This window comes from Artibeus jamaicensis, unplaced genomic scaffold (genome assembly GCF_021234435.1).
Source record: "Artibeus jamaicensis isolate MK-2021 breed Jamaican fruit bat unplaced genomic scaffold, CSHL_Jam_final contig_797, whole genome shotgun sequence".
Lineage (NCBI taxonomy): Eukaryota > Metazoa > Chordata > Mammalia > Chiroptera > Phyllostomidae > Artibeus > Artibeus jamaicensis.
Window position 1 is genome coordinate 6,877,014 of NW_026521977.1, and position 25,161 is coordinate 6,902,174.

The following is a 25,161-nucleotide window of genomic DNA, read 5'->3' on the forward strand; positions in this document are numbered from 1 at the left end:
TTTTTTCCTATTGGAAACTCCATTCTCTTAAAAGATCAACAAGAAGAACCAAAAGGGAATTCCCTAAGGTCAGCTCTAAGGAAACATAAACCTCTAATTCAATAACTCTGCTACTGCTCTGAAAAAAGGGCTTTATTATTGCAACATCCATATGGAGCCAATCGGACATTAATGACTAATCAATCCCTCCCCCTTCTATTCGACTTAAAGTGTCACAAACCATGTTTAGATTAGCCCATTTCCTGCTTAGGATTGCTCAAGATGTCTTTTGTTCTTTCAGGACCAGCCTGATGGAGGTAGCTTAAACAAACACACGACCAGAGTGGCGCAGGAGTTATAAAGTGCCATATGTGAGCGAACAAAGGGGCTATACTAAAGCCTTTGTGGTATTTGTTAATGTTTTTCATCTGAGCTTAAAAAGGCCTAATGACTTTGCGGTGAGCTGATGCATGTGGCTCGTGGCTTTGCAAAATGAAGGAAATTCTAACCAGTGATATACTAGTCTGTATTTTCAAGAGTCTCTTGCTTTCAGTTTTGGTGCCCATGTTGACTTTTTTTAAATTCTCAAGTTATATGTGCTTTACACAGATGGCTAAACAGAGTCCTTTATATTGTTTCAACACTAGGCTCCAAGGGCAACTGGGATAACTTATGTGATTCTTTCTTTTAGTGATCTGAAAGTAACAGAAAATATCAAATATTGCACCTACTATCTATTTGGCGCTTGTATGCACAGGAGGAAGGCTTACAGGCCGTTAAACCAGGCAAAAAGACATCATTCACATTTGAACCAGAGGCTACTGTGAATGAAGTAAGACAATAATAGGTCTGGCCTCCTAAGTTTTCAGAGAACCAGGCTCAGATTCAAGTCGATTCCCATGGAGAACACAGAGGCTGGTGAAAAGCTGGTAGACTAAATAATTCATGTTGCTCAGCAGCTTCTGAATTCATCCAACTCAATACACTACCATAGACTCTACATGAAATTAAGAAATACAAACCAAGGTGAAGCAAATCTCAGCATTAGTTAACAAAGTTACCACTAAATTCACCCTTTTGCTTCTATCCTTATCACTCGATTGCCTTAGACTCACTCTCTTTTCTGGACTAATGAGCCTTTTCGCTGATAGTCTTACTTTCAGTTTGGAGTCCCTAGTCCCCACTCAAAAGGTTCTTTCTAATTTTAACCATTGTGATCCATCATAAATGTAACACTGACCAAACGGCTCCTGTATTTAAAAGTCTTCAATGGCTCCCTAATGCCCAAAAGATAAAGTCCAAACTCTTAGTATAGTGTACAAAGCTGTCTATGACGTACCCACCTAAGTCTCTAGTTCCGTCCCTGACAGTCTACTTGTAACTTTTTTGGCTTTATAATACTGAACTACTTCTAATTCTCTATACAAGGTATTGTTTTATACTAAGAATTCATACTTTTCATTTTCCTGGAATTTCCTGTTCACCTTGCAGTCATTCATTCATAGACTCATGAATGGGCTGAGAATTTTAGGCTCCCACCGCACCTTGTGCCTACATCTACCTTAACCTTTACTATAGTTTATCCAAATTACCAACCAAACGTGCCTACCTTCGTCACTAGCCTGCACATCCCAAAGGGGCATAGGCTGCATTGTGTCTTAATAATAACTGCTTCCCCAGGGTCTGGAACACAAGCTGGCAGAAGGTAAGTAGTGAAATGTCACAGTAGAGAGCAGTGGGCATCTTTGAGAGTAAGAACTTTAGAGAGAGACTCAGATGTCTACATGTTACATTAAAGCCTGGGAATTTCTGAGGACAGATTTTGTATAAATCCTATTTTATTTCTGATATTCTGTTAGTACCTTGCCTGTTCAAGCTCTCTATAAAATAAAAATGGTTTCGCTGGGAAATTGTACCCATAGTTGTTTGGGCTTCGGAGATCATTGGCTCTAATCTTCTTTTACTGACTTCCTACACTACACAGTTCTGAAACCCCGGCCTTCTTAATTTGGGGGAGTCTTGAAAGGATGGTAAAGCAACTCTGAGCTTTTTTGGAAATATTCAGTCTGAGAATTATGGTAATGCTGTAGTAGGGAGTGTGTAGATATATATGCACTGAAACTCGTATTCAAACGGGCATGTGATGGGACCTCCCCTAAACAGCAGAGTTATGAAATGGGTAAAATATGCTCATAAAGCTAGAAAAATTTAATGTGAGAATATCAAAAAACATCTAATCCATACTCCTGAAGCAGAGGTTTAGAGAAGTTAAATTGGCCCAGTCTCACAGTTAATTAATGGCAAAATCATATGAACTCAAATGTAACTATCCCCAAAGTTTCACACTTGCCGTCAAAATGAATTTTTAAAACAGTCAACTGAATTGTTTCAGTGACATTCAGACTTAATTTTAAATATCTTGATCCGAATTAATTTAACTCTTTTCTTCATTTCATTTCATTTGTTCTAAGGAAACTGCCTTTATTAAAATGTGAGATGTAGGTCATGGGTGCAATAGAAACTAATTTTTATTATGTTAGGGAGATGGAAATAGACAATATTAGAAGGAGATGGCTCCAGGATTTTGGGTAATCAGCTCGATTTTATGGCCCACCAAAATTTGTGTGCCCTGTGAATCTGAATCTGGTGAAAATATTCGAAAGGTACCTAATATTTCTATAGTTTGAAAGATTAAAAAAATCCTTTCACAAATCCCTACTTCTCATTTATTTTTCTACTTTTTAATGAAAATCAAAAGGGAAAACGACTCCAACAAAAGCAACCAACTCCATCTATGCATCTTAGAGAAAAATGGGAGTTGGTGTGGCTCAGTTACTATGTAGTTACACAGATCTGGGTTTGAACTGTAGAATGGATATTTCCTAAGTAACCTTGGGTCAATTATTTCCCTTCTCTAAACTGTAGTTTTATCTCCTTATAAAAGAGAGCTAATATTTCTACTTGGCAGGATCCTCATGAGGATTAATCGGGAATGTAAATTTCCTAGCACAGTGATTAGAACCCAGTAGCCGCTCACTAAACAGTAATTGCCCTTAGAAATAGCAGCAATAGCAATGGCCAAAGAAGTAGTAGAATGTCTATTCCAGTAGTAGGATGTCTATTCCAGTACCAAGAACACAGCAGGTGGCTAACTTGAACATATTTGCTCCCTTTCTAGTCTTTCTAAACATACCTGGGTGATGTTTCCTATACTGTACAGTCTGGCTGGTTAGGGTAATGATAAAATGAACCCACAAGTTAGCCAGGGAGTGCAATTTACTACTTAATGGAACCTTTTTTCTTTCCAAAAGCTAAAAATGTATTTCTAAAGGGTTTCAATGATACAGAACTAAAACACATTGAAAATGCATAAGACCCAACCAAGAAAGACCATCTCACATGTCCCTGCTTCCCAGGGACTGTAGCCAGGAGGAGCTGTAACCAGACTATGTGTGCTGCTCAGTCTGAGCCAGAGAGAGAGAGAAATTATTATCTTGTAAATTTATGAATCAGCTTTTCACTGGAATAACAAAGGATTAGGATTATTGACAATGAGACAGTAACAAATGGAAGGCAAGGATTGTGGACAGTTGTTTTTTCCTTTCTCCCCCAGTAACAGTTCTACAACTCTGCAGCATGGATTAGCATTAGCATTTTCCTTCTGCCCCATGCAGAGTCAATCTTCCCAGTGAAATGTGAGCTTATACTAAAAGCAATATGAAGTGATTTCTCTGTCATGAAAATATATATACCTGATGTGTATATATACACACACACGCATATACACACATGTACAAAAACTGTCCAGGAGGTATCCAGCTATGTGATATGAAAACTAGAGACATTTACTGAAGACGATGCAAGATACAAGAAACATTTTACACAGGACAAAGATGTCTCAGTCCCCTTCATAGTGGGTCCTGTAGAATCTTACGCAGTTTTCCTAATCACCATCAGCTGCCCCATTGTATTTTCTTGAATCTCACTGATGGTCTGAAGTCTTTTCCCTTAAAAAGGTGATTTTAGTTTAGAGAAAAGCCAGAAGTTGCAGGGCACCCAATCTGGGCTGTAGGGGGGCTGAGTCACCTGGATGATGTCATGTTTCACCAAAAACCCTGCACAAGACGTGGTGCGTGAGCAGGAGCATTGTTGTGATGAAATTGTCAATCACCAGTTGCCCACAGCGTGGCCTTCTGAATCATCTGAATAGTTTCCATGGAGAAATGTTCAAACGTAACCAAAATCTGATGCAGATTCGTCTTTTTGCTCATTCAGTCATTTTGAATTCAATGGCCACACAGTACACATGCTCACTCAGTGGCATCTACCGCCCTTACTGACTAGTACAGTGAAGTCATCATTGTTCACACATGCACATTCTAGTCCACTCTCCTTGGTTGCCAGGTTACATTGATGTCATGCAAGCCATTCTCTTTATATTAACAATGGCTAGACTTTTTCTGGACAGACCTCACATATATCAATATACCAGTAAGCTCAAACTTGTATTTTAGTATAAATTTTAAATGGTTGAATATATTAAAACTTCTATGAAATTCTTCTGTCCACATTAAGTTTTAGTTCAGAGTTACTTTTACAGGCCACTCTTATATGCCATAGTCTCTGGTATAATGCAATGCCAATGGATTCTTGACTTTTGGGAATAAGTTAGAAGCACAGTTATCAAAACTTGAAAAGAAGGGGGGCAAGGTTGGTCTCAAATCCACTTCTAACCTTAGGCAGAGAGAATTTAAAGATCACTCCAAATTGGCAGGATGTTCTTAAAATCCCATCAGTTAAGGTCGGGCTGAATTCCAGAACCTGTAGATGGGAAGTGAAGTGGCTCTTGCTGCCAAGAGAAGGGGATTCTGGGACAAGGAACTAGATGAGGTCCATCTTTCAAAAGGTATACATACAGTCAATCCAAACGCAGAGATAGACCTCTATTGGCTGGGGTTTATTCTAATGCACTGGTATGTGAAGCAGACATACGTATACCTGATGAAGCATGAACTGATTTTACAGTCCCACTGGGAACAAATGTTGGCTGCTCTTTTCTTGGGTCTAGTGTTCATGGTAGATAGTGTTAGTCTTTCAGCTCCCAGCTGGTGTAGCAAGACTGGGACGCACACCTGTGTGATTCAGCAATGGCACAGGCAGGTATTTCTTTTCCGGGATAGAGGATATTCAGTCACAAAGCAGGTGTGTGTGTGTGTGTGTGTGTGTGTATGTATGTTGGTTACACACACTGTCATTGACACTTCTTTAAAGCAGGCCAGCCAGTGAAAAGCCAGCTATTGGGCAGGGCTAGGTTCCTCACCAAAGAGAGTCTGGGTCTTTGACTAGGCTTTCTAGCTTAAGCACCTCTGAGAAGCAGGGTGCATTCCCTTTATGGAGTATTAGGGAATGGAGTCATACAAGAATCCTGACATTCCACACTCTTGCCCCATCAGGACTATCCATCACTTGGAGAGCTCAATGGAAATTGTTTTCTACAAACATTAAAAGTTATTTGGGAGCTTTTAAGACATAGCAAATATATATCTTTAAGAGAAGTTTATTTGCTTGTTTAAGTGAGCTGCACTTTATATATAGTGCTGATATAAACTGGTGCACAGGATCCTCTAAAACTGTTTATATCCACAGTAAAATACATTTCTGTGATACTCATACAACAGAGTTAGTCTGGAGCCAAGGGCTTTGTGAACTCTGCTTATCTCCCTGCTTGCGTGGCTGTTACTCAGTCTTCACCACGCTTTAGGCCTCCCTAGCTACACATCCTGGCTCAGGCCCCAGCCTGCTGGTTCCAGAGAGCCTGCTTTGCCTGTGCAGTTCTCCAGCACGCCTGGAAACACTGTTTCAGGAAGTTATGGAAGGCAAGACCCATAAGCCCACAGCACAGCTCTGGGCAGTGCTCCCTCTGACTTACATGGGTCTTTTCTTTCAATCTGTGCAATCTCCCACCTTGTATTCCTGGTATAGACTCTAGTACTTGGATACCTTCTTGGGTAAAGATATCTCACCCATGGTATATATATTAATTTTGTTTATTTAGAAAAATGGTGTGGTCCCTAACTGATACTTGTTACATTCTAACTGACTTAAAGGTAAATGATTTCAATTACTTGGAAATAAAATAAGAATATTAAAAAAGACTGTCAACTAGAAATCACCTAAACCAAATTCCTCACCTACAAATGAGAAAACTCAAGAAAAGAAAGTGACTTGCTTAGGGTGAAACAACTAGAATTTAAGTCTCCTAGTCCTTGAGCAAATATCTGAAAAGATGTTATGTGGGAAAATGGTAAGCCCTATTATGTTAGAATCCAGAAGTCAGCCTAGAAGCAATGGGTAGAAGTAACAAGGAGGCAGAGGCAAATTTGGGCTACAAATAACAAAGAATTAATAATTAGAATTGGAATGAACTTCTCAGGAAATCATTTTCTGTTATTAGACTATTAGAAGTATTTAGACAGAAGTAAGATGAACACTTGTCAGGAATATAAGAAAGGATATCTTGGCTGGAATTAAAAATTTGATGATCTCTCTTTTATTGAAATTCTGAGAATATAAGTGTTGCAACGTGAAGCACTGCACTCAGGTGGGCTTGGGCCAATTATGACTTTTACATCCCAAGGAGAACAGCTGCAGCCTTTAAAGCCCACCTAACTTACACCGCAGCTCGCCTCTGCCGCCTCACCTGTATCAATCTCCCTTTCTGCCGGGGGTAAGGATCCAGGGAGAGCAGAAGGAGTGAGAAAAGCTTCAAAGGGTTCCTGAGTGTGATCAAAGGGTAAGCGGGATTTGTAAGAGGAGACATTCATATTAAAAAGTGCATTTCTTTAAGGAAAAAAAGAGAAAAAGTTGCAGCCTCCGTTATTTGTCTATAAACAGAGAGCTTAAGTTGACAATAACAAAGTTATTCTGAAATATAAAACTTAGAAGCAATAAGAAGTTCACCCCAAAAATGAAGCTTTCGGAAGGGTTAAGGCATTCTTGGCTGGGATCCAATTCACAAATTCAGTGCAAATCTATAAAACCCTTCTAAGCAAATCTGAGAGAAACAGTTCTAAAAGTGACTATTATTGGTACACATATCCATTTCCATTCAAACTGATGCACGTTTTTAATACCAGCAGGCATCAGCATTACAGTTCCAAACCAGACAGTCCTGCTCCTCCCTGTCAGAGCTCAGTCGGCACCATTTCCATGAATGAGGGGCAGCCTCCCTCTGAGGCTGGGACAAGATCATTGAGTTTGAGAATTAAAGTAGAAGTTACAAGAATGTTTTCTTACCCAAACTAGTCTGCAAAAAAAAAGAAAAAGAAAAAAGAATCCTTCTAGAGACCCCCAGTCGGAGAGAGAGAGAAAAAACAAACTAGAAAGAATATAAAAAAGAAGGTAAGCCACTGTTCATGCCACTGAGGAAAGAGGAGGGGGAAAAGGGAGGGAGCCCCCCACCGGTCCCCCCCAACCCCCGCCTATGAAAGGTATTTGAGAAATGCTGCTGAAGTGATCTTCTCATCAACAAAAAGAAAAGATCAAGGGACTTGAAAACCTGATTCAGCAAGTGGCTCATATATACCCTCGAAGGTATCGATCTCCTCTTTTATTTCTCTGGAAAAAAAAAACTACATGGACATTATTGTGAAAAGAACACCTTTCTTATAAAAACAACACTCTGTGTTTTATGAAGATCCTAGTAGCAATCTTGGATTGGAAGGGACCTGCGACATAGCAGAATTCAACATACCTCTTTTAAAAGAAAAGAATCTTAAACCCAGAGGAATTAGTCCCTTGCTTGCCATCATTTAGCCAAAGAGCATCAATCCAAATCCCCCGATAACCAGACCAGAGCTTTTTCCTATTGTACTCTGCAACCCTGAAATCAGGAGAGGTGGGATAAGAACTGCACTCTCGCCTAAGGAGAACAAGGGGAGGGGAGATGCCATGCGCAAAATCCATAAAAACTTAAACAGCTGTTTGTCATTCTTAATGCATGGTGACAGACTCAACTAATCGAGTCCTCTCTTCCTTACATGTCCCATTTAAGAGCTAGAAAATTTTATGCGTTCAATACATATGAAGCCTTCCACGGCTTCGAGTGTAACAAGACCTTAGACGTGTTTCCTAAGTCCCCCTGCACCAATGAATTTGTAGTTTTATAAATACCCTGGTGAACAAGAAATGCTGTCTTGTCATATTCAAGCCAAATAACAGCTGGACTTTAAAAATAAAATTTTGAAGGCATTTGCCTTTTATATTTTTAATTTCTGTTTTCCTGGCTTATCGTTTTGTCATTTGATTTTGATGAGTGGTTAATACACACGCACAGCTGCCTGTTTTGGTGACCTTTCCCTTGCTGCTTCCACACTCAGAGCTACGGAGCAGGTCTACAAGTTGCTTACTAAGTGATACAGTGTTTTCGTGACTGGCAGGCATTTTCCAGGAAAGCCCGGCTGGAACGGGGTCCTATCTCCTAGTCACCTCAGAAGCCCCACAGGAAGAGGGGCAAAAAGTGGAGGGAGCACATGGGCCCTTAAGAGTGCTGTTCTGCATTATTCACAATAGCCAAGGCATGGAAAGAACGTAGGTGTACATTGACAGATGGATGGATAACAAAAATATGATATAGATACAGTAGAATGTGATTCACTCATCAGAAAAGGAAATCCTGCCATTTGCAACAACATGCTTGAAGGCACTGTGTCAAGTCAAATAAGTCAGGCAGAAAAAGATATACACTGTATGATCTCACTTATGCGTGGAATCCAAAAAGGCCAGACTCACAGAAACAGAGCAGAATGGTGGCTGCCAGGGGTGGGGGTGGGGAAAGTAGACAGATGTTGTTTGGAGGGTACACGCTTCCGGGTGTGAGATGACTCACCTCTGGAGAGGTGATGGGCAGTGTGACGACACAGTTAACGACCTGTACTATACCTATGAAAATTGTTAAGGGAGCAGGTCTTCAATTTTCTCACACAAAAAAAGATAATTATGTGAGGTGATAGATGTGTTGACTAACTTTATTGGGGCAACCATTTTCCAATATATTTGTGTACAAAATCATTACATCGTACACCTTAAATTTATACAATGTTGCATATCAATTATATCTCAGTAAAGCCGAAAATTAAAAAAAATTTTTTTTGTTTGAAGGCCAGAGGTAACGTGGACATGATTGCGTACAGACTGTGAAGGGGCAACATCCTGGGCTGCAGCCACGGAGCTCACCGCTTAGTGGGCTCACCTGGGCAGCCCTCGCTCAGTGACTGTGAGGCACAGAGAAGCCTAAGTCTTTTCAGTGCTTTTCTCAAGGATAATTGTGTCTGTCTGTCTGTCTACATTTTCCTTTAAATCTTCTGCCTTCCTTCACTAGAGTTTCAACTCCAAGCGGTCAGGAACATATCTGTTTTGCTTCCTCTGGTTTATCCAGTGTCTAGTTTGGGGGCTGGCACACAGTAGGCACTCCAGAAGTAATTATTTGTTTGCCTGTTTGCTTGCTTGCTTTTTAGGACCACAGACTGATAGAAGGAGTTTATAAATTTTTTACTTATTCTTTCACTTTAGTCCCTTCTTACTCTTCCTGCTCAGGGAGAGGAGCAAAGTGGAACAAGGATTATGAGTACCTGTTATCTACCCTGACTTTAATAGGAACTGTAACCCCAGCAGGATTTGCAATCAGCTCACACTTGAACAGATGCCAGGAAATGCCCTGAAGTCAGCAGAAGGCTGCTACCCATCCCTGCAGTCCTCAGTCCTCACAAAGGCACTGCATGTGCTGCTGTTGGTATCATGGCACACGTAACCTGACTCCATTCACGAACTCGCAGTCCCCCAAAGGCACATGAGGTCTCAATGGCAACCCTGGACAGGCTGCTGAGGGGAGGTTTGCACAGGCTCCTTAAGCTCCTGGGCCACGATGGCCCTTCTACGATTACACCCATCAGGCATCGCTGCCATGTGCGACAGAGGAACAGAGCTGTGTACAGCGTGACTTGCTATATTTAGGGGAGAGGAAATGGGCCATTCTGAGGAAGGTCACATGAAGTTAGTTCAGGAAAGTGAAGGCACCACATACTTCTCTGTACATACTGGGCGTGCAGTATAGCACAGCATTTACGAGCGTGGGGATGGGAGCGAGACCACCTGGGATCAACTCTCAGCTCCACACTTGTTAGCTGGTGACCCGGGGTCAGTTACTGCATTGCTCTCAGCCTCGAAGTTCTCCTCTATAAAATGGGAAAATAATAATGTCTTCTCTACAGAGCTCTATGATGTTTACATTTAAAAATGTGTGTTAAAAAACTTAGCACATTCTCTGGCACATAAGTGTTTGATAAATGTTTGCCCCCACTCCCCTCCAAAAAATAACCAGAAAGTTGGTTTGAATCCAGACAATGTGGTATTCAGTGGGATTTCCAAAGATATTTTTATACAACATGTTTTTCCTATAGTTAGGTTTTTCATCTTTTCCCTTTCATAATGATTAAGAACTCTGACCATACTTTTTAACTAAGCCAGAACATACTATCATCAACTAGATTATTAGTATTACTCAAAGGTAACTTACTATAGTTACACCCATTATACAGTAAAACACCAAATGAAGAAGGATCAGTGACAGATTAAGAAACCTCTATCAGAACAGGAATAAAGATAGAACTCTGTAATTCCTCATTTATTGAAAAATGACCACACTGAATACTTTAACGTGATGGAAAATATTATTTAATTGTATATGGTCAAAGATTTAGTCACTTTATGGTATAATCTTCCAACCAAACTGAGCTGGGCCAGGCCTGAATGTTGGTTCCCTAGGCTAAGGAACCTCATTCTTCACTAGAGAAAAATCTGCACTTCTAAGTGCCTATAAAAATGTGCTTGTCCTGGCTGGTGTGGCTCAGTGCATTGACTGCTGGCCTGTGGATCAAAGGGTCGCCAGTTTGATTTCCAGCCTAGGGCATCGAACCCAGTTTGATGCCTGGGTCGTGGGCCACATCCCTGGTAGAGGGTGTGCAAGAGGCAACCACACATTGATGTTTTTCTCCCTCTTTCCCCCTCTCTAAAATAAATAAATAAATTCTTTTTAAAAGAACGTGATTGTCAATATACTCTTGGTACACATTTTTTTATACAAGACTGTATTTCTGGTTGTGAGTCCTCTTTATCCCTCCCTCCTTCCTCCCCGTCCTCTCCCCCTTCCCACCCCACCCCTCCATACACAAATACACATGTACTAATCAGGATTTGTTTTACTACTTTTCCCTGGGATCATTATTAAATATCAGTCTCTGCTACTGGTTTGAAAAATTCGCCTTCTGGAAATTCTGAAGTATTTCCTAATGTCTGACACTGTGCGGCCGTTAGTGCTCCTGCCAGGGATTTCCGAACTGCCTGGGGTGGCCTGCAGCCATCACTAGCTATGCTGCTGCAGATGCTGCTATGAAACATCTTCATGTGTTTTCAAGGGATTAGGTCCTGGAAGAAATACTGCCAGTAAAAGGAATAATAGAAAGATTCTTCCCCTGAAGCTAAAGAAGGACTTTAGCCAGGGCCCAAGATAGGTCAAGTATTGTGTTATTCTGAGGAGAGCAAATTAACCTTCCCTGACTGTTGGGAGGGATTCTGCCAAAGGAACAACAGGAAGACCGGTCCCTACTCTGTGGTGACATGGTAAATAACTGGGCAACGTCGCTGCTGAGGTGCTGACCAGACCCATAAATTGTACCCTGCCTCTGGGGAGCAGTTTCTGCTGATTTGCTGCTTGTGCCTTTAAAACAAACAAACAAAAAGGGAAGAAGAGCAGACAGGCATTGATAAAGTTGTGGGTAAACACACAGAGTGAAGCCAGTCTTTCCATGCAGACTTTCAAAAAGGCTTGAGTAATGTAATGGTCAGCACCCACGCCAGGCTGGGCCTCACCCAAGCCATTATTAATTTTATGCTAGATCTGCTCAGACCACCACTGACTTCCCCAAATGGTTTCATAGTAACTGCAGATCACTTCATTTGTTGTTGAAACATTCCTCTTTTGTATGTTTGTCCTTTTTTTTTTTTTACAAGAATACAATGAAGTAAATGAAACAGGATTCTGGTGTTCATTGGAACGTAGAGGGTCCTTTCATTTTAAGACTAAAACGGCACCTGGGAGTACTTGGATTGCTGTGTGCAGCGACATAGGATCTAGCTGCTCCTCAAAGTGCTCAACTATAATACATAATGAAGACTAGCATTCCCTCTAGCTAACTCAGATGCACCTTCCAAAACACCCTGAGCAGCAGAAATGAGCTACAGAAAAGCCACTCACCCTCTGCGTCTTCTGGCCGAGTGAGATCGATGACACCTGGGCCCAGCTTTCCATCTTCACTTGACTTTCCTGTTAACTGGGGCCCCAAATTCTCAAAGCGCGTTCTTTCCTAGAGGGAAGAAAAATTAGAGGCTTATTCTAGCTTCCAAAGCAGCCGCTTTTTCCTTCTAGTTTCTGTCTTGCTTACTGGGCAAAACTTGGATTTACAAACATCATTTCTGTTCACCTTGGGCTGCGGGGATGTCAGGAAGAGTCCACTGAAGCCTACTCTAGCCCTGACAGCACAGGCAGGTCTGAACCGCAGTACCTGGAAGGAGAGGAAACCGCGACAGGAAACCTGCCCGCGCTGCACCGTGCACCTTCTCTCTGTTGGATTTGCTCTCGCAATCTAAAAGGGATGCCACCGAGAAGTCTGAACCAAAAGTGCAAAACCTGAAGGAACAGTTCCCATTAAAATATACGTACTGCTATTTAATGGGAGAGGCATGTTCCCACTTAGAGATCATAATTTGCATTGGTATTCCTGGAAGAAATATAAGTCAGAATTTTATGCAAGAGGATTTCAAAACCAAATGTTTCATAGTGGGCAGACTAGATGATGGTATCGACACTATTATTTTGCCTAAGAGTTTCAACTGTGACTTCCTGGGATGTGAAAAGGAGGTATTACTTCTAGTCAGCCCTGAGTTAAGAAAGTTAAATACTCCTGCCACCATTGGAGGGAAACCCAGAGGTGTTTTACTTGTTCACCAGTTGTTCTAGAAGCAGGAGCCTGAAATATCACAGTGAATCCTCCCTCTGCAGCACTCTGGACTGGTGGCAGAGGGCTCACTGACCATCACTAACTCGGCGTTCTTGTCTACGGAAACACAGTGTGTGTCCCCTTCTTGCCTCTACTCTCCAGACTCAAACTTGGCTTTGTGTTGGGCTCATGAATGAATGAAACCTTGTTGTTCATTACTACGAAACAATATTAAATGTCATGTCAGCTTGAATTTACAGACATGAAATAGCAGCTTGCAGCTCCGGGAATGGTTTCTGCATGTTATACTGAATGCATTATGCAGCAGGAGAGTGCCGATCGCGGTTCAGCCTATTGTTCAGTGACCTAGTTCTGTACTGAGCATGTTCAGCATTAGATGGAAACACTCTGAGTGTTCTCTTCTGTAAGATGTTTAGAAACTTGGAAATATTCTTAAGGAGCAAACATACAATTACTTGATAGAGGCTGTCTCATTTATACAGTCTCACTACGTTGTGCTTTCTAATATGATTATTTTTGAATATCATTATATTTCTATAATTAATTCCCATCAGTCAAATTGCACAGGAAGTCTTCCAGTTCCCCTTCATCATGGAATATGTTGAAATCTGTGTTGGAAGAAAACACAGCATAAACCTTGCTTTATTCAAGCACCATTTCTATGAAAGATTAGCAACAAAATTATTATCATGAATTTCCCCAACAGGGTAATCCTGAGTAGTTACAATGTGGGGACACCTCTGAAATACGACACTTATACAAAACAGAATGGAAATAAAAAGCAGATTAGGTAAAAGGTGCCCCAGCATCTCCTGACGTGAAAGCAGTGCCGCACAAGAACAAATTAACCCAGAGGCGGACCACGACAAAAAGCAGCCACAAGCCACGCCGGAGTTTCACACGTTGTCGGAGGCAGGACAGCTGCTTCCCATCAGCCACTTTCTATTTTTGAAGTAGCACTTTTAGTTGTCCTGGCGTAAAGGAAAAGAATTAAAGTAAAGATGAGCAATACCACAGGAAAGCAAAATATTCAACCTTTGTTTTACCACATTATTTTCCATTTCAAATATTTGCATGTGAATGCTCTCCTCACATTAAATGCAAAATGAGTTTTCAGGTGATGCCTGCAACCTTCTTGGAAGAACAACCTTTCACTGTATTTTCATGAGGGAAAAACAACTTTCTCTGAAAATCAACAGATCGTGCTTGCTACCTATCAATATGCATATTTCAAGCTACCTTTCTAGTCATTCATTCTCTTTGATTTTACCGGCAAATATTCTCCGTAATATACTAAATAAATAAATAAAGTTCCTGAAAGAATGTCAATATTTTGACAAGGAAGGAGAGGAGGGAAAATTACAAGCCGTGGTTTGTAAAATCCTAAGACAACAAAGCTTACATGATGATAATATCTTTTCTCTTATAAAAAAATGAAGTGCACTCACAATTCAATAGTATCAGCTTGTTTTTAATCATAACAAAAACATTCACTAACACATTCATGGTGTCTCTGAAGTCATATATTTTTCTGACTTCATTGAAAAAATTCTTCTGCAGAGATACTTTCCTTATAAAATATCAATATTTTGCCAGAGTAGAAGTAGAGGAAGAATATTCCATGAAACACATGATAAATAGTCAGAAACTAAATCAATGATAAAAATTGTTTTGGGCAGGGGCTGCATTTTATATTTGGTAATATTAAGCACCTGTGTTTGACATTAAAGTTGGACCCTGCAAAGCCATGCCCTTTCATATAAATTTCCACCTTGTCTCCCAGAAGACTACCCTCTTGTCTTCGAAGAATAGCTCAGAATATTTATTCACCAGCCACGTAACCATAAGATACAAGGGCCTGATGTCCACAAGTTAGCTCTGCACAGCTGGGCTAAGCAAGGATTTTACCAGTGGGGCTGAACATGAGCAGTAAATACAGGACGGGGACGTGGGCACACAGAGAAGTGCAAGGATACTTTAGTTCCAGTGGGCTTCAACTTCTACTATTAAGTGCCAGTGGGTATGCCCCTGGACAGAACAAATATAGACTGTGGGTGGCAAGTTCTTAACTCCAAATTTTTCCATGCCCTTGAACTAGCTCTCACAACGTACATAGCTCCCAGGCTAAGATATTTTGGAGATATAAGCAAAACACCTCAATGCTAACTTAATATCAACCCCCCAAGAAAACTCCCCAGTCTTCATGTTGACAGTGAAATGTGCATTTTATAAGCAGCAATGTGATCAGACACTTACACGCTGTCAGTCACAAACATGCAGGCAACATAAAAGTTATTGAAAAAAATTAAAGTCAGCTCTGCTGTAGGACTGTTGGCTAAGTGCTTTGAGATTATGATATATGAGTAGATGCTGCATATTAAATACAGATATTAAATGATAAAGCCCCCTTTAGTGAGAGCTGATGAATGTTCAATGCTACAAGCCCCAAGACTGAGGCATCCATCATCTTCACATATTATCAGAGTCCATGACGGGGCAGCCTCACTGATGACAGACAGACTGCCGCATTATTATCCCTATTTCCAGAGTCGCTGAACAAACCAGTCAACTCCTCAGGCATTATTTCTAACTTCGAGTTAAATTAGCAACTTTACCCTCCCTGCCATGGCAAGATTGATCCATTTCGTCTTTGCATCAGGGGAGACAGAGGATGGATGCAGGATAACTAAAAGAACAGAGGTTTGTTCCCATCTAGGGAACAAAATCAACTTCCTCTTACTGGCAATGAATGTGAAATTGTGATGGGGAGAGGACGGCAGTGAAACAGTAAGCACACAGTAATGGCTTTTCTTTGCACTTAGATAAAAGCCGAATTTCTGATGTGCACAGTATATTTTAATAAAATTTTATATACTATGTTTTATACACTTATTGGCTATTCCATAATAATGTGTGTGCTAACAGTAAAATTGCTCTTAAATTTATGTGTGTTATTTATACGTTCCCATGTAACAATGCTTTTTGTTGTAAAAAATATTCTGTTTATTAATGTAACTTTACAACCACTGCATCCGAGATCCGTGGTAAATTAATGACACTTTTATTATTTTATAGTGTCATTAAATTTTTACTGATCACTCCATCAAACAGTGGCAGTAAAGGCCATAATGTAAACTGGGACACTTAGATCAGGCAGCAGGAAGACATTCCGTGGAGTCTGAAGAAAACTGCTAGCCATAAATGATATTTATACCATCTTTAAGCATGTTAGAATACTTGGATAAGTTTGGCAAAACTGTTTCAGTAGTAGAGTGGATTGTGTACTTAAATAACAGTTTGCTCGCCAGCGAGACAAGCCTTTTTCCAACCGTGTGGGAGATGACTGACTGCAGCCATCTCCCGGGGAACCACGCGGGTGTGTGCGGACTCTGTGCGCACCCTCCCTTCCGGGCTGCCAAGGCCGCCGGCCTCTGCCACCCTGCAGAGGATTTCAGCTCAGCCCCCTTTCCTACAAACCGAAGTGGAAGATGGACATACGTGCTGAGAGAGGCTTTTTGTTTGCTGCTCTAACGAACAAATGTATTTCATTTGACAGGGAAATATGGCTGGACAATGACCTGACGTTTGATTCCAATGCCCTAAATGAGAGGTACTTTACCAACCTTCATTCAACGCTTGTTTCTAAAGAATGAGTGTGGTGTCATTCATAACAGCCACAGGAAACGTTCCTAGGGGGCTATTCCCTAGTGGTAGTTCAAATGGGTAAAAATGAATTATTTCATGTTACTTACACATGTAAAATACATAATTAATATGCTGTATAGTGGCTCTCTAATATTCTGTTTATAGAATGCATTATATACATATCATACAAATGTATACTTTGTAAAATATATACATGTTATATATTATAGTTCTGTACAGTATGTAGAAGATACTATTAATAAACAGGAAATTTTATGTTCATAAAATCTCAAATTTAGAACCACCTCTCTCCTACATGGGGTTTCATTATCACTCTTTTTTTCAGTAAATAAGAATTTTGGCCCTGGCTGTTGTAGTTCAGTGGATTGAGTGCAGGCCTGCGAACCACACAATCGAGGTTCAATTCCCAGCCAGGGCACATGCCTGGGTTGCAGGCCAGTTCCCAGCAGGGGACTCACGAGAGGCAACCATACATTGATATTTCTCTCCCTCTCTCCTTCCCTTCCCCTCTAAAGATAAATAAATAAAATCTTTAAAAAAAGAATTTTGTTGTGTGTATCCTAACATACTAAGTCTTTAAATATGAAAGACTTTTAAAAATCTTTCAGATTTGTAATAATAAGGAATTTTGCAGGGAAAGTTAATACTGCAGCACTACCAGGCATGTATTTGCGTATTCCTGAAGCAAAGTTTTCTAAGAGAAATAACAAACACTTGCATTATTCTCTAAGGCCACCATGACAGTCTGAGATCTTATCTCTCCTCAAAGTTTCAGCTTTAAGTGAAGCACCACTCAAAAGAAGTCCTGTCATCTTATACTGGCTCTGAGCTGTGGCGTCTCTCCAACCCAGGAAAACCCCTCCCTACACTAGAAGTGAAGACCTCCCTGCAAAGGCAGCTGCCCTGCAGCACTGTCTGTCCCACTGCTCTCCTCGCCCCTCTCTGCCAGGCAATCAGCCAGGCTTGCAGATTCTTCTTTCACCGAGCCTCTCGCTCTAGGCCCTCTCCTCTTTGACCTCCCATCATCAAAACTTCGCCCAGCATGAGTCCTTACACCTGCAAACCTGGATCGCTGCTGCAGCCTCCTTGCTGGTCTGCCTGATCCCTGAGAGTGCTCCTCTCCCACAGTCCGTCTGCCCACACTCCCCATTACAGGATTCCACTCCCTGTCTCCTACCTTCCTATTTTCTATTGCATTTCATCGAAAGTCCTCTACCTGGCTTTCAAGGTCCTTCATACACTGCTCACCACTTGTCTCTCTCTCTCTCTTTTTAAATCCTCACCTGAGAATATTTTTACTGATTTTAGAGAGGAAGGGAGACAGGGCGGGAGATACAGAGATAGACAGAGATAGAGATGGAGATTGAGATAGAGAGATAAATAGATAGGCAGATAAAGAACATGAATTGGTTGCCTTCCATACACACCCCAACCTACATCCTAGGTATGTGCCCTAACTGGAAATCAGACCTGCCACCTTTTGGTATATGGGACAGTGCTCCAACCAACTGAGCCACCCAGCCAAAGCTCCATGTCTTTTCAAACTCGATTTCTTACAACTCTCCCAGCACACACACCCTCTGTCCTGGGGGGACAGTAACTTGCCTTCCCATAACAATACCAAGATCACGCCTGCTCTTTCTTCCTCCTGGCTGCTAGTGTAATACTTTCTTCTCTTCTTCCTTACCAACTTTTATTCATATTAAAACATGCAAATCGTCCATGAACTCTGTAAACTCTTTGAGCTCCCCCCTCTTTGATACATAAAAAGTCTTAGTTTCCCTATATAATTAGCCCCAAGTTGTATACTATGTTAAAGAATGGAGCTTTGGTTTATATGCACCTCCGAGCCTCTTTCAACAGCATCAAAATATTTTTCAAGTCTGGGATTGTGTCTTATGCCTTTTCTATATTTCTTACAATGCATTTGCAGGATTTTACAAGGCCACATAATTGATTTACCCACATCAATCAAAAATAGCTTTTGCAAGTAAGTGTTCCAAGGGGGTAAGAACCACCAACTTTCTAACATTTCAGGTCTATACAAGAGATATTCAGACTCAGCACTCCACACTCTATTGGTGATATAACTCTGGGCAGGAATAATCAAAATGAAAGAAGCCAGAAAAAATATGGTTAACTACTTTGTAAAAGAGGGAAATAAGCAATTCTAGAAGAAGACAATAGAAGAATACAGCTCGATAATAAAACTTAATATGAAAAAAAAAACATTTGAGTCTGACTTGGAATTTCTGCAGCTTAACACTTGCGTCTTTGCAAAGCCTTTGCAAAACCCTGGCAAAAGAGGACACCGCCCACCACAAATGCTTGGCTGAAAAAGCAGCGCACGTTTTAAAAAAGTGTTTTTGATTTATTTTGTTTTAAAGCAGGATGATTTAAATATAAATCGAGAGTCTGTATCTTATTCTTAAAAACCTTCTCTAAGTCCACACTCTGGACGGATCCTGCCATGACATGAGTCTCAAGCAGCACTACCTAAGCGCACACACTGTTTCCTTTTTATGGACTTAGCAAGCTCTATCGCTTTATGGGCCTTTATTTCACATGCTTTATTATATTCTTAGTAATATAAGGAAGGATAAAAAATGCAGGCTTTCTATTGGAAAGTAACCACATATGCTGTTTAAAAGGTGATTTCTTTTCTTGGAAGGAACTTATTTGGCGGCACTGGGGTGTACTTTCATAGTGATGTTTTGATGGTCCCAGAATCAGTAATCATGATAATACTCTGCCTGGGTGAAATGAGGATCACTACTGAACCTCTTTGTTAAATAATATTGTGTCAGCTAAAACTATTAATTCTCTAGCCTTTAATTACACAAAAAATTGTGCCAGGACTCATGAATTAGTTAAGGCCTAAGTTTCCCAACCCCACAGCACAAATGCAGGGAGGGGAAGTGGGAAAGAGCATCACTTACTACTCGTTACTGTGTGGAAGGCCCCGTCCAACAGGTATGAACCCTCGCACCAATACTTCAAGGAAGAGACTGCTACTTCTGTCAATTTTACAGGAGAAAAAGAAGGCAAGGCTAAAAAAGTTTTTAATATTTTCATTCTCACTTAACCAAAATTTAGATAGGTGTTCGTACTGAGGTGAATTCAGAATCATAACTCGAACTTAATTACCATGTGATTTCTCTGAGCCTGTTTCCTTGTCTGTAAAGTGGAAAAAAAACCACTCGTGCTGTGGGGCTGTGATGATTAGATAAGAGATTGGATGTGTGAGTGCTTTGGAAAAGTGAAGCAACTCATAAAATATCCACTTTGGTTAAAGATATTACATAGTGTTTGCTGAATGTTTCAAAGATGAATACTAATGAAGACGGTACACTGATCTAAAAGCCAATATCCCTTCTCCTGTATCGACAGTGCGACTATACACCCGAAGATGCTCTCTTTTTTGACTTGGCTGCTAAGCGTCTCAGAACTAACTTTTAGCCAAAGAACATACATGAAGGACCCATGGACATGGACAACAGTGTGGGGACTGACTGTGGAAGTGGGGGGCAGACTGGGTGCAGGGAGGCAAAAGGGGAAAAACTGGGACAACTGTCACAGCAAAAATAATTTTAAAATGTTTAAAAAAAGAACTAAAATTAAATCTCCATGTCGGTAACCATGTAGTATCCGGATCTTGTTATTCTCTACTCATAAGCTCCCAAATGCCCCCCATCATCAGCACGAGGAGAATGAGACTTCTCTCAACAGCGTGCACAACCTTCCATGGTCTGACTCCTGCTCCCCTCACCAGCTTTACGTCCTGCTCATTTCAGTTTATATTCTCTGTCCCAGTTAACTGGAACTTCTCGGAGTTTCATTTTACTCCATCAGTGATGACAGTTTATGTCCTCGTGTGTTTGCATATACTGTTCCCTCTTAGAATGCCTGCCCTTAGTCCCTTCTAGGTCTAATTACACCTAGAAGAGTGCCTCTCATGGTGCTTGTAAATACTAGGTACTTTGGTGGCTAAATCCTAATATTTATGATAAAGTTATTACCCTCTCGTCTTTCTTTTTAATATTACTTTTACATTGATTTTCAGGTCTTTTTTAAAAAAAAGACACAATGATATTGAGATGATTAAAAGGTAGATAAATGCAAAGGAAGCTGTATGAGTCAGCAGAACAACATAGTGATCTCCTGGTCAGGGTTACCCTAGTGCTGAGATACAGAGAAGTCTGCTTCGTGACCACCATTCACAAGGGCTCTGGCAAGAATCTTCCCTAAAGTCTCCACTACCACCACCACCTCTGGTATTCTTCTTACACACCTGACATGGCTTAGCAATCCATCATTAGCAAACCAGTCTTTGAGTTAACTAACAATGCCAATATTTTGTGAAAGGACAGTAGAATAAACTCAACCAATATCATATTAATTTTAAGTTTAATTCCTCTAAAGAAAGAACATCTCTGGGGAAGATAACAGATGAAACCGCATGAACAGAGACATAAAGCATTTGGTCAAGATACTGTAATCTCAAAGAAAATAATTTACAGGAGTTTTAGGAATAGGCAAGCTAAGCAAAGCTGGCTGCTATGGGCTGAACTATGTCTTCTAAAAATTCTTATGTTGAAACCCTAACTCCTGGCTTCGTACTTCAGAATGTGACTGTATTTGGAGATGGACCTTCAAAGATGGGATTAAAATAAAAGGAAGGCTTTAGGTGGCTATCTAACAGGTATGCTGATAAGAGGAGGAGTTTAGGACATGCAGAGAGACGTGAGAGATGTGTACTCAAAGAGAAAAGACCATGTGAGGACACCCATCTGCAAGAGGGTGGCCATCTGCAAAGGAAGAGGCCTCAAGTGAAACCAATCCTGCTGGCACCAGCACCTTGACCTTGGATTTACAGCCTCTCGAATTCTGAGAAAAAGATTTCTGTTTTTTAAGCCTTCCAGTCTGTGGTATTCTGCTATGGTGGCCCTAGCAAACTAATAAATAGCAACTTCTGACTCTTATGTCTTAAAAGGCTATTGTCAGTGGCCAAAAAAACATCAAGTAATAAGGCAACAAATGTCAGCTATGGGGTCCTACTAGCCTCAGAAACAATCCTCTGAAAGCTTTGCATCAGGATCTAGTAGTGGTTCTATCTACTGACAATTCTGTCTGTCTATCTATCACCTATCAATTATTCTATCTATGTAGGATCTTCAAAAGGGAAACTTCTCCCTTAAATGGAAGACTTGTTAAGGGCTTGGCAAAAAAAAAAGTCTTTTAAATTCCAGAAGATTCATACTTTAAGCAAGACATGTGGAATGGGTAAAGACTGGCATAAGCTGTTCGGATCACCTGCTGGGGAGAGGATACGTGCCACAGAAGAGTAAGCGCCTTGGGACAGGGAAAGTGTCTCCTGACCCTCTCTACCTCCAGCGAGGTCTGTGCCCCGTAAGTGCAGAAAAGCATGTAGCATATGCCTGCTGGAATGAACTAATATCTGTAGAGCTCTTGTGGATATGTTTTATGGAGCTTACAAAAACATTCTCAAATGATATATTACACGTGTCCCTCAGGATGTGAAGAGTGCACCAAACTAAGCAAGTTCTCTCTCCACACCCCTGGCAAGGACCCCATATCATACACTTGGGCTCCTGCCACTGATCATCAGATGATCAATGATAAAATATCATTAACTCTGAAGATCTGAGACCCTTTTAGTCTTGGGAGCCACTGAGTTAAATTAGTTTCATCAGGATTATAGTGGTTACTGAACCCCTTTAACCAAATGCTTTCTGTCTCCCTCATATGGTTTTAATATGGTTTTAACCAATTGCAAAGTTATTTATAAGTTTGCAGCTCCCAAGTAGAGTTATAAAGTGTTCAGATTTAAGCAAATCCAGTTGTGTGGCAGCCCCGCTTCTGCTTATATGTGGTTTCCAACTTCTCATTTGTGCACAGAGGCATGGTGCATATTCATTCTTGAATATCCCGAGTAACTATTTGTTTCAATAACAAGTTCACAAAAATTCCATTGTAAAATTATACAAACTCCTATTAAAACTGAACATGTGATTTAAAAACTGAAAATTTTATCTCCACTTAAACCACCAGCAAGATTGTATTATTCTAACATCATATGAACAAGCATCACAATAAAATTAATGACCAGCTAAGCAAATGTCTTCATCCAAAAATTATCTTGGGAACTCAATTCGCTCAAAATTTAGGTACTTGATTTCAGGTAGCTGTTTAATTTACAATGTGTACTTTTCAAATATTGTTTATGGAAACACAGGTGTAATTTATTCAAGTTAAAGACATCAAAGCTACATAAACCAAGAATGAGTATTTTCTTCAAATCTGTATCTCCTCTTTCGAATTTAGCTGTTAAACTGATAAATTTGAAGATTGTTTTTTCCTCAGAAATATAAACACACAGAAAAAATGAAAAAAATTTGAGATACGCATACATCTTAAAAATAAAAAGGATATATATCTAAAAATTGTATATATACATATATATATATACATATATATATATATATATATCCTAACAGATTTTGCTATCATTTTAAGAAACATGTGTGCCACAAAAATAGCATACATCTTAAAAAGAAAATATAGGGGACATGAAAAAGTTTTGGTGCCAGAAAAGCACATAAAGGCCTCTGCACTGGGAGAATGCAGGGGCGAGGACACTCCCCCAAGGTCCCGCAGCCAACCAGCGACAGACCCAGGACTGTCTCCCAGCCCCCGCACTCTCAGACGCCTGCTCCTTCCGCTGGACCGCTCGTCATCACACGTGCCCTTTACAAGCTGCTCCAGTCCCTGACTGCTTCACCTATAAGACGTGGGAGCTGAACAAACTTCTCTCTTCAGTTTCTTCCAGCTTTAAAATCAGATGATTCTATGATACTCATAGTTTTTGCTCCTGAAACCTACACTGCCACACAGATGAATCAAAGTTTTTTTGAGCAATTATTCATATTTTCAAGGAAGTTGCTCACACACAGATAACCCATTTGTCAGACAAGCCTGCCAAACCACGGTCCCACTGAGCCACAAAGCACTTGTTTTATACTCCTTAAGTCCCATCCCCACCGCAGGCAAAAGTGACAGAGGGAAGGGACACAAAGCAGGGAAAGGCAAGGAAAGAGGCAGGCAAAATCAGAGGCACCATTCAACTCTAATGTGGCGTAAATATGCTTTTATGTCCCTAATTTTGGTACTCGCGATGGTGGCGCCAGCACAAACTGCAAAAGTGAAGTAACATTAATCCAAACATTGCTGGTAAGACGAGGGCCTCTCTTCACACAAAAAAAGAAAAAACAAAACAAAACTAACCTATTAATTTCTTGATGTCAAGATTTTGCATATTCTACTCTTACCCTCCCCTAGGAAACAGGAAGTACAATACTAATGGGATCAAGGAAAGTCACAAGTGATTTTTCTCAAATAAAAAGATAAATAAAAATAACCCAAGACTATGTCTGATAATTTCTGGAAAAAGTTTTCTACAATGCCAAGTAAAATTAAAAGTTAGAGACTGTTTCACTTCATGAAAATTTACAAAAACATTTTAAAATTGAAATTTTGAAAATGAGTTTTAAAAAAGAAGAAAACATTTAGGGCTCTGTTCAAAGTAGTACTCCAACATGGCAGTGTTACAAAGGACAAAAGATAGTGTCCAACTGTGGTGATATGTGATAATTGCATGGTTTTCCAAAGATGTGGGAGAACTGATATCAATTACAGTATAATTACCATTACTTCCAACAGAGTTAACATGTAGTTACCACAAAATAACGTACAATTAACTGGTGTCACATTGCACACCAGACTAAATAAGATACAAATTAAAAATTCCCAAATGTAGCCATAATACACTTCAATCTCTTAAAAAAATAAAACAACAACTTTGATAATGTCACAGCATTTTTCAAGAATTAGTGTAATTATTTTAAAAAGGTAGAAACAAGACATATAGGTTAGAGAGAATCTTTTTTAGCTGTACAATGAAAAACTGCTCATAGAGAGAGATCTATTCAATACATCTCAACAAAAATTTTAATTTAATAACCTAAAGCTGTTTTAAATAAAATTAGAATTTTCCACACGTTTCTTAAGTTCCAGAAAATCAGAAAGGTCTTTTTAAAAAACAAATTAAAGAATATTCTTGTTTTTTACTGATCCCCAACATGTTTTTAGTGTATTCGTCAAAAAGTGAACAGGCGCCTGCTTCAGTGGCACTGTGGAGGGACACGGAAATGAGTGCGGCTCAGGAGACAGCTTACACAGAAAGTCTACTCACTTGCTATGTGAAGTGGCAAAATCATGTCTCACTATGAGCAATTTCCTTATCAGGAGGTGAATTGAGGGGACAAAGAACGCTCTAGTTCATTTTGGAGAAGTAAAATTCCCCCTTGGAATGTCTCAAGTCAGCAACAATAACACAGGAGCCTCCACAGGCTGCCCTGGCAAG

General features: G+C 40.3%; 1 protein-coding gene across 20 annotated transcripts in view; it reads right to left on the reverse strand.

Annotated features, from left to right (window-relative positions):
- Positions 1–25,161, reverse strand: part of SOX6 (SRY-box transcription factor 6) — a 625,241-nt gene that overhangs the window by 33,314 nt on the left and 566,766 nt on the right. For all 20 annotated transcript variants that reach the window (XR_008392936.1, XM_037150551.2, XM_053672994.1 and 17 more), the window contains one exon: positions 12,290–12,398. Coding sequence is in view for 19 of the 20 variants with exons in the window: in XM_037150551.2 (XP_037006446.1) it covers positions 12,290–12,398 (109 nt within the window). In the remaining variant the exon portion in view is untranslated. The remainder of the gene's footprint in view (positions 1–12,289; positions 12,399–25,161) is intronic.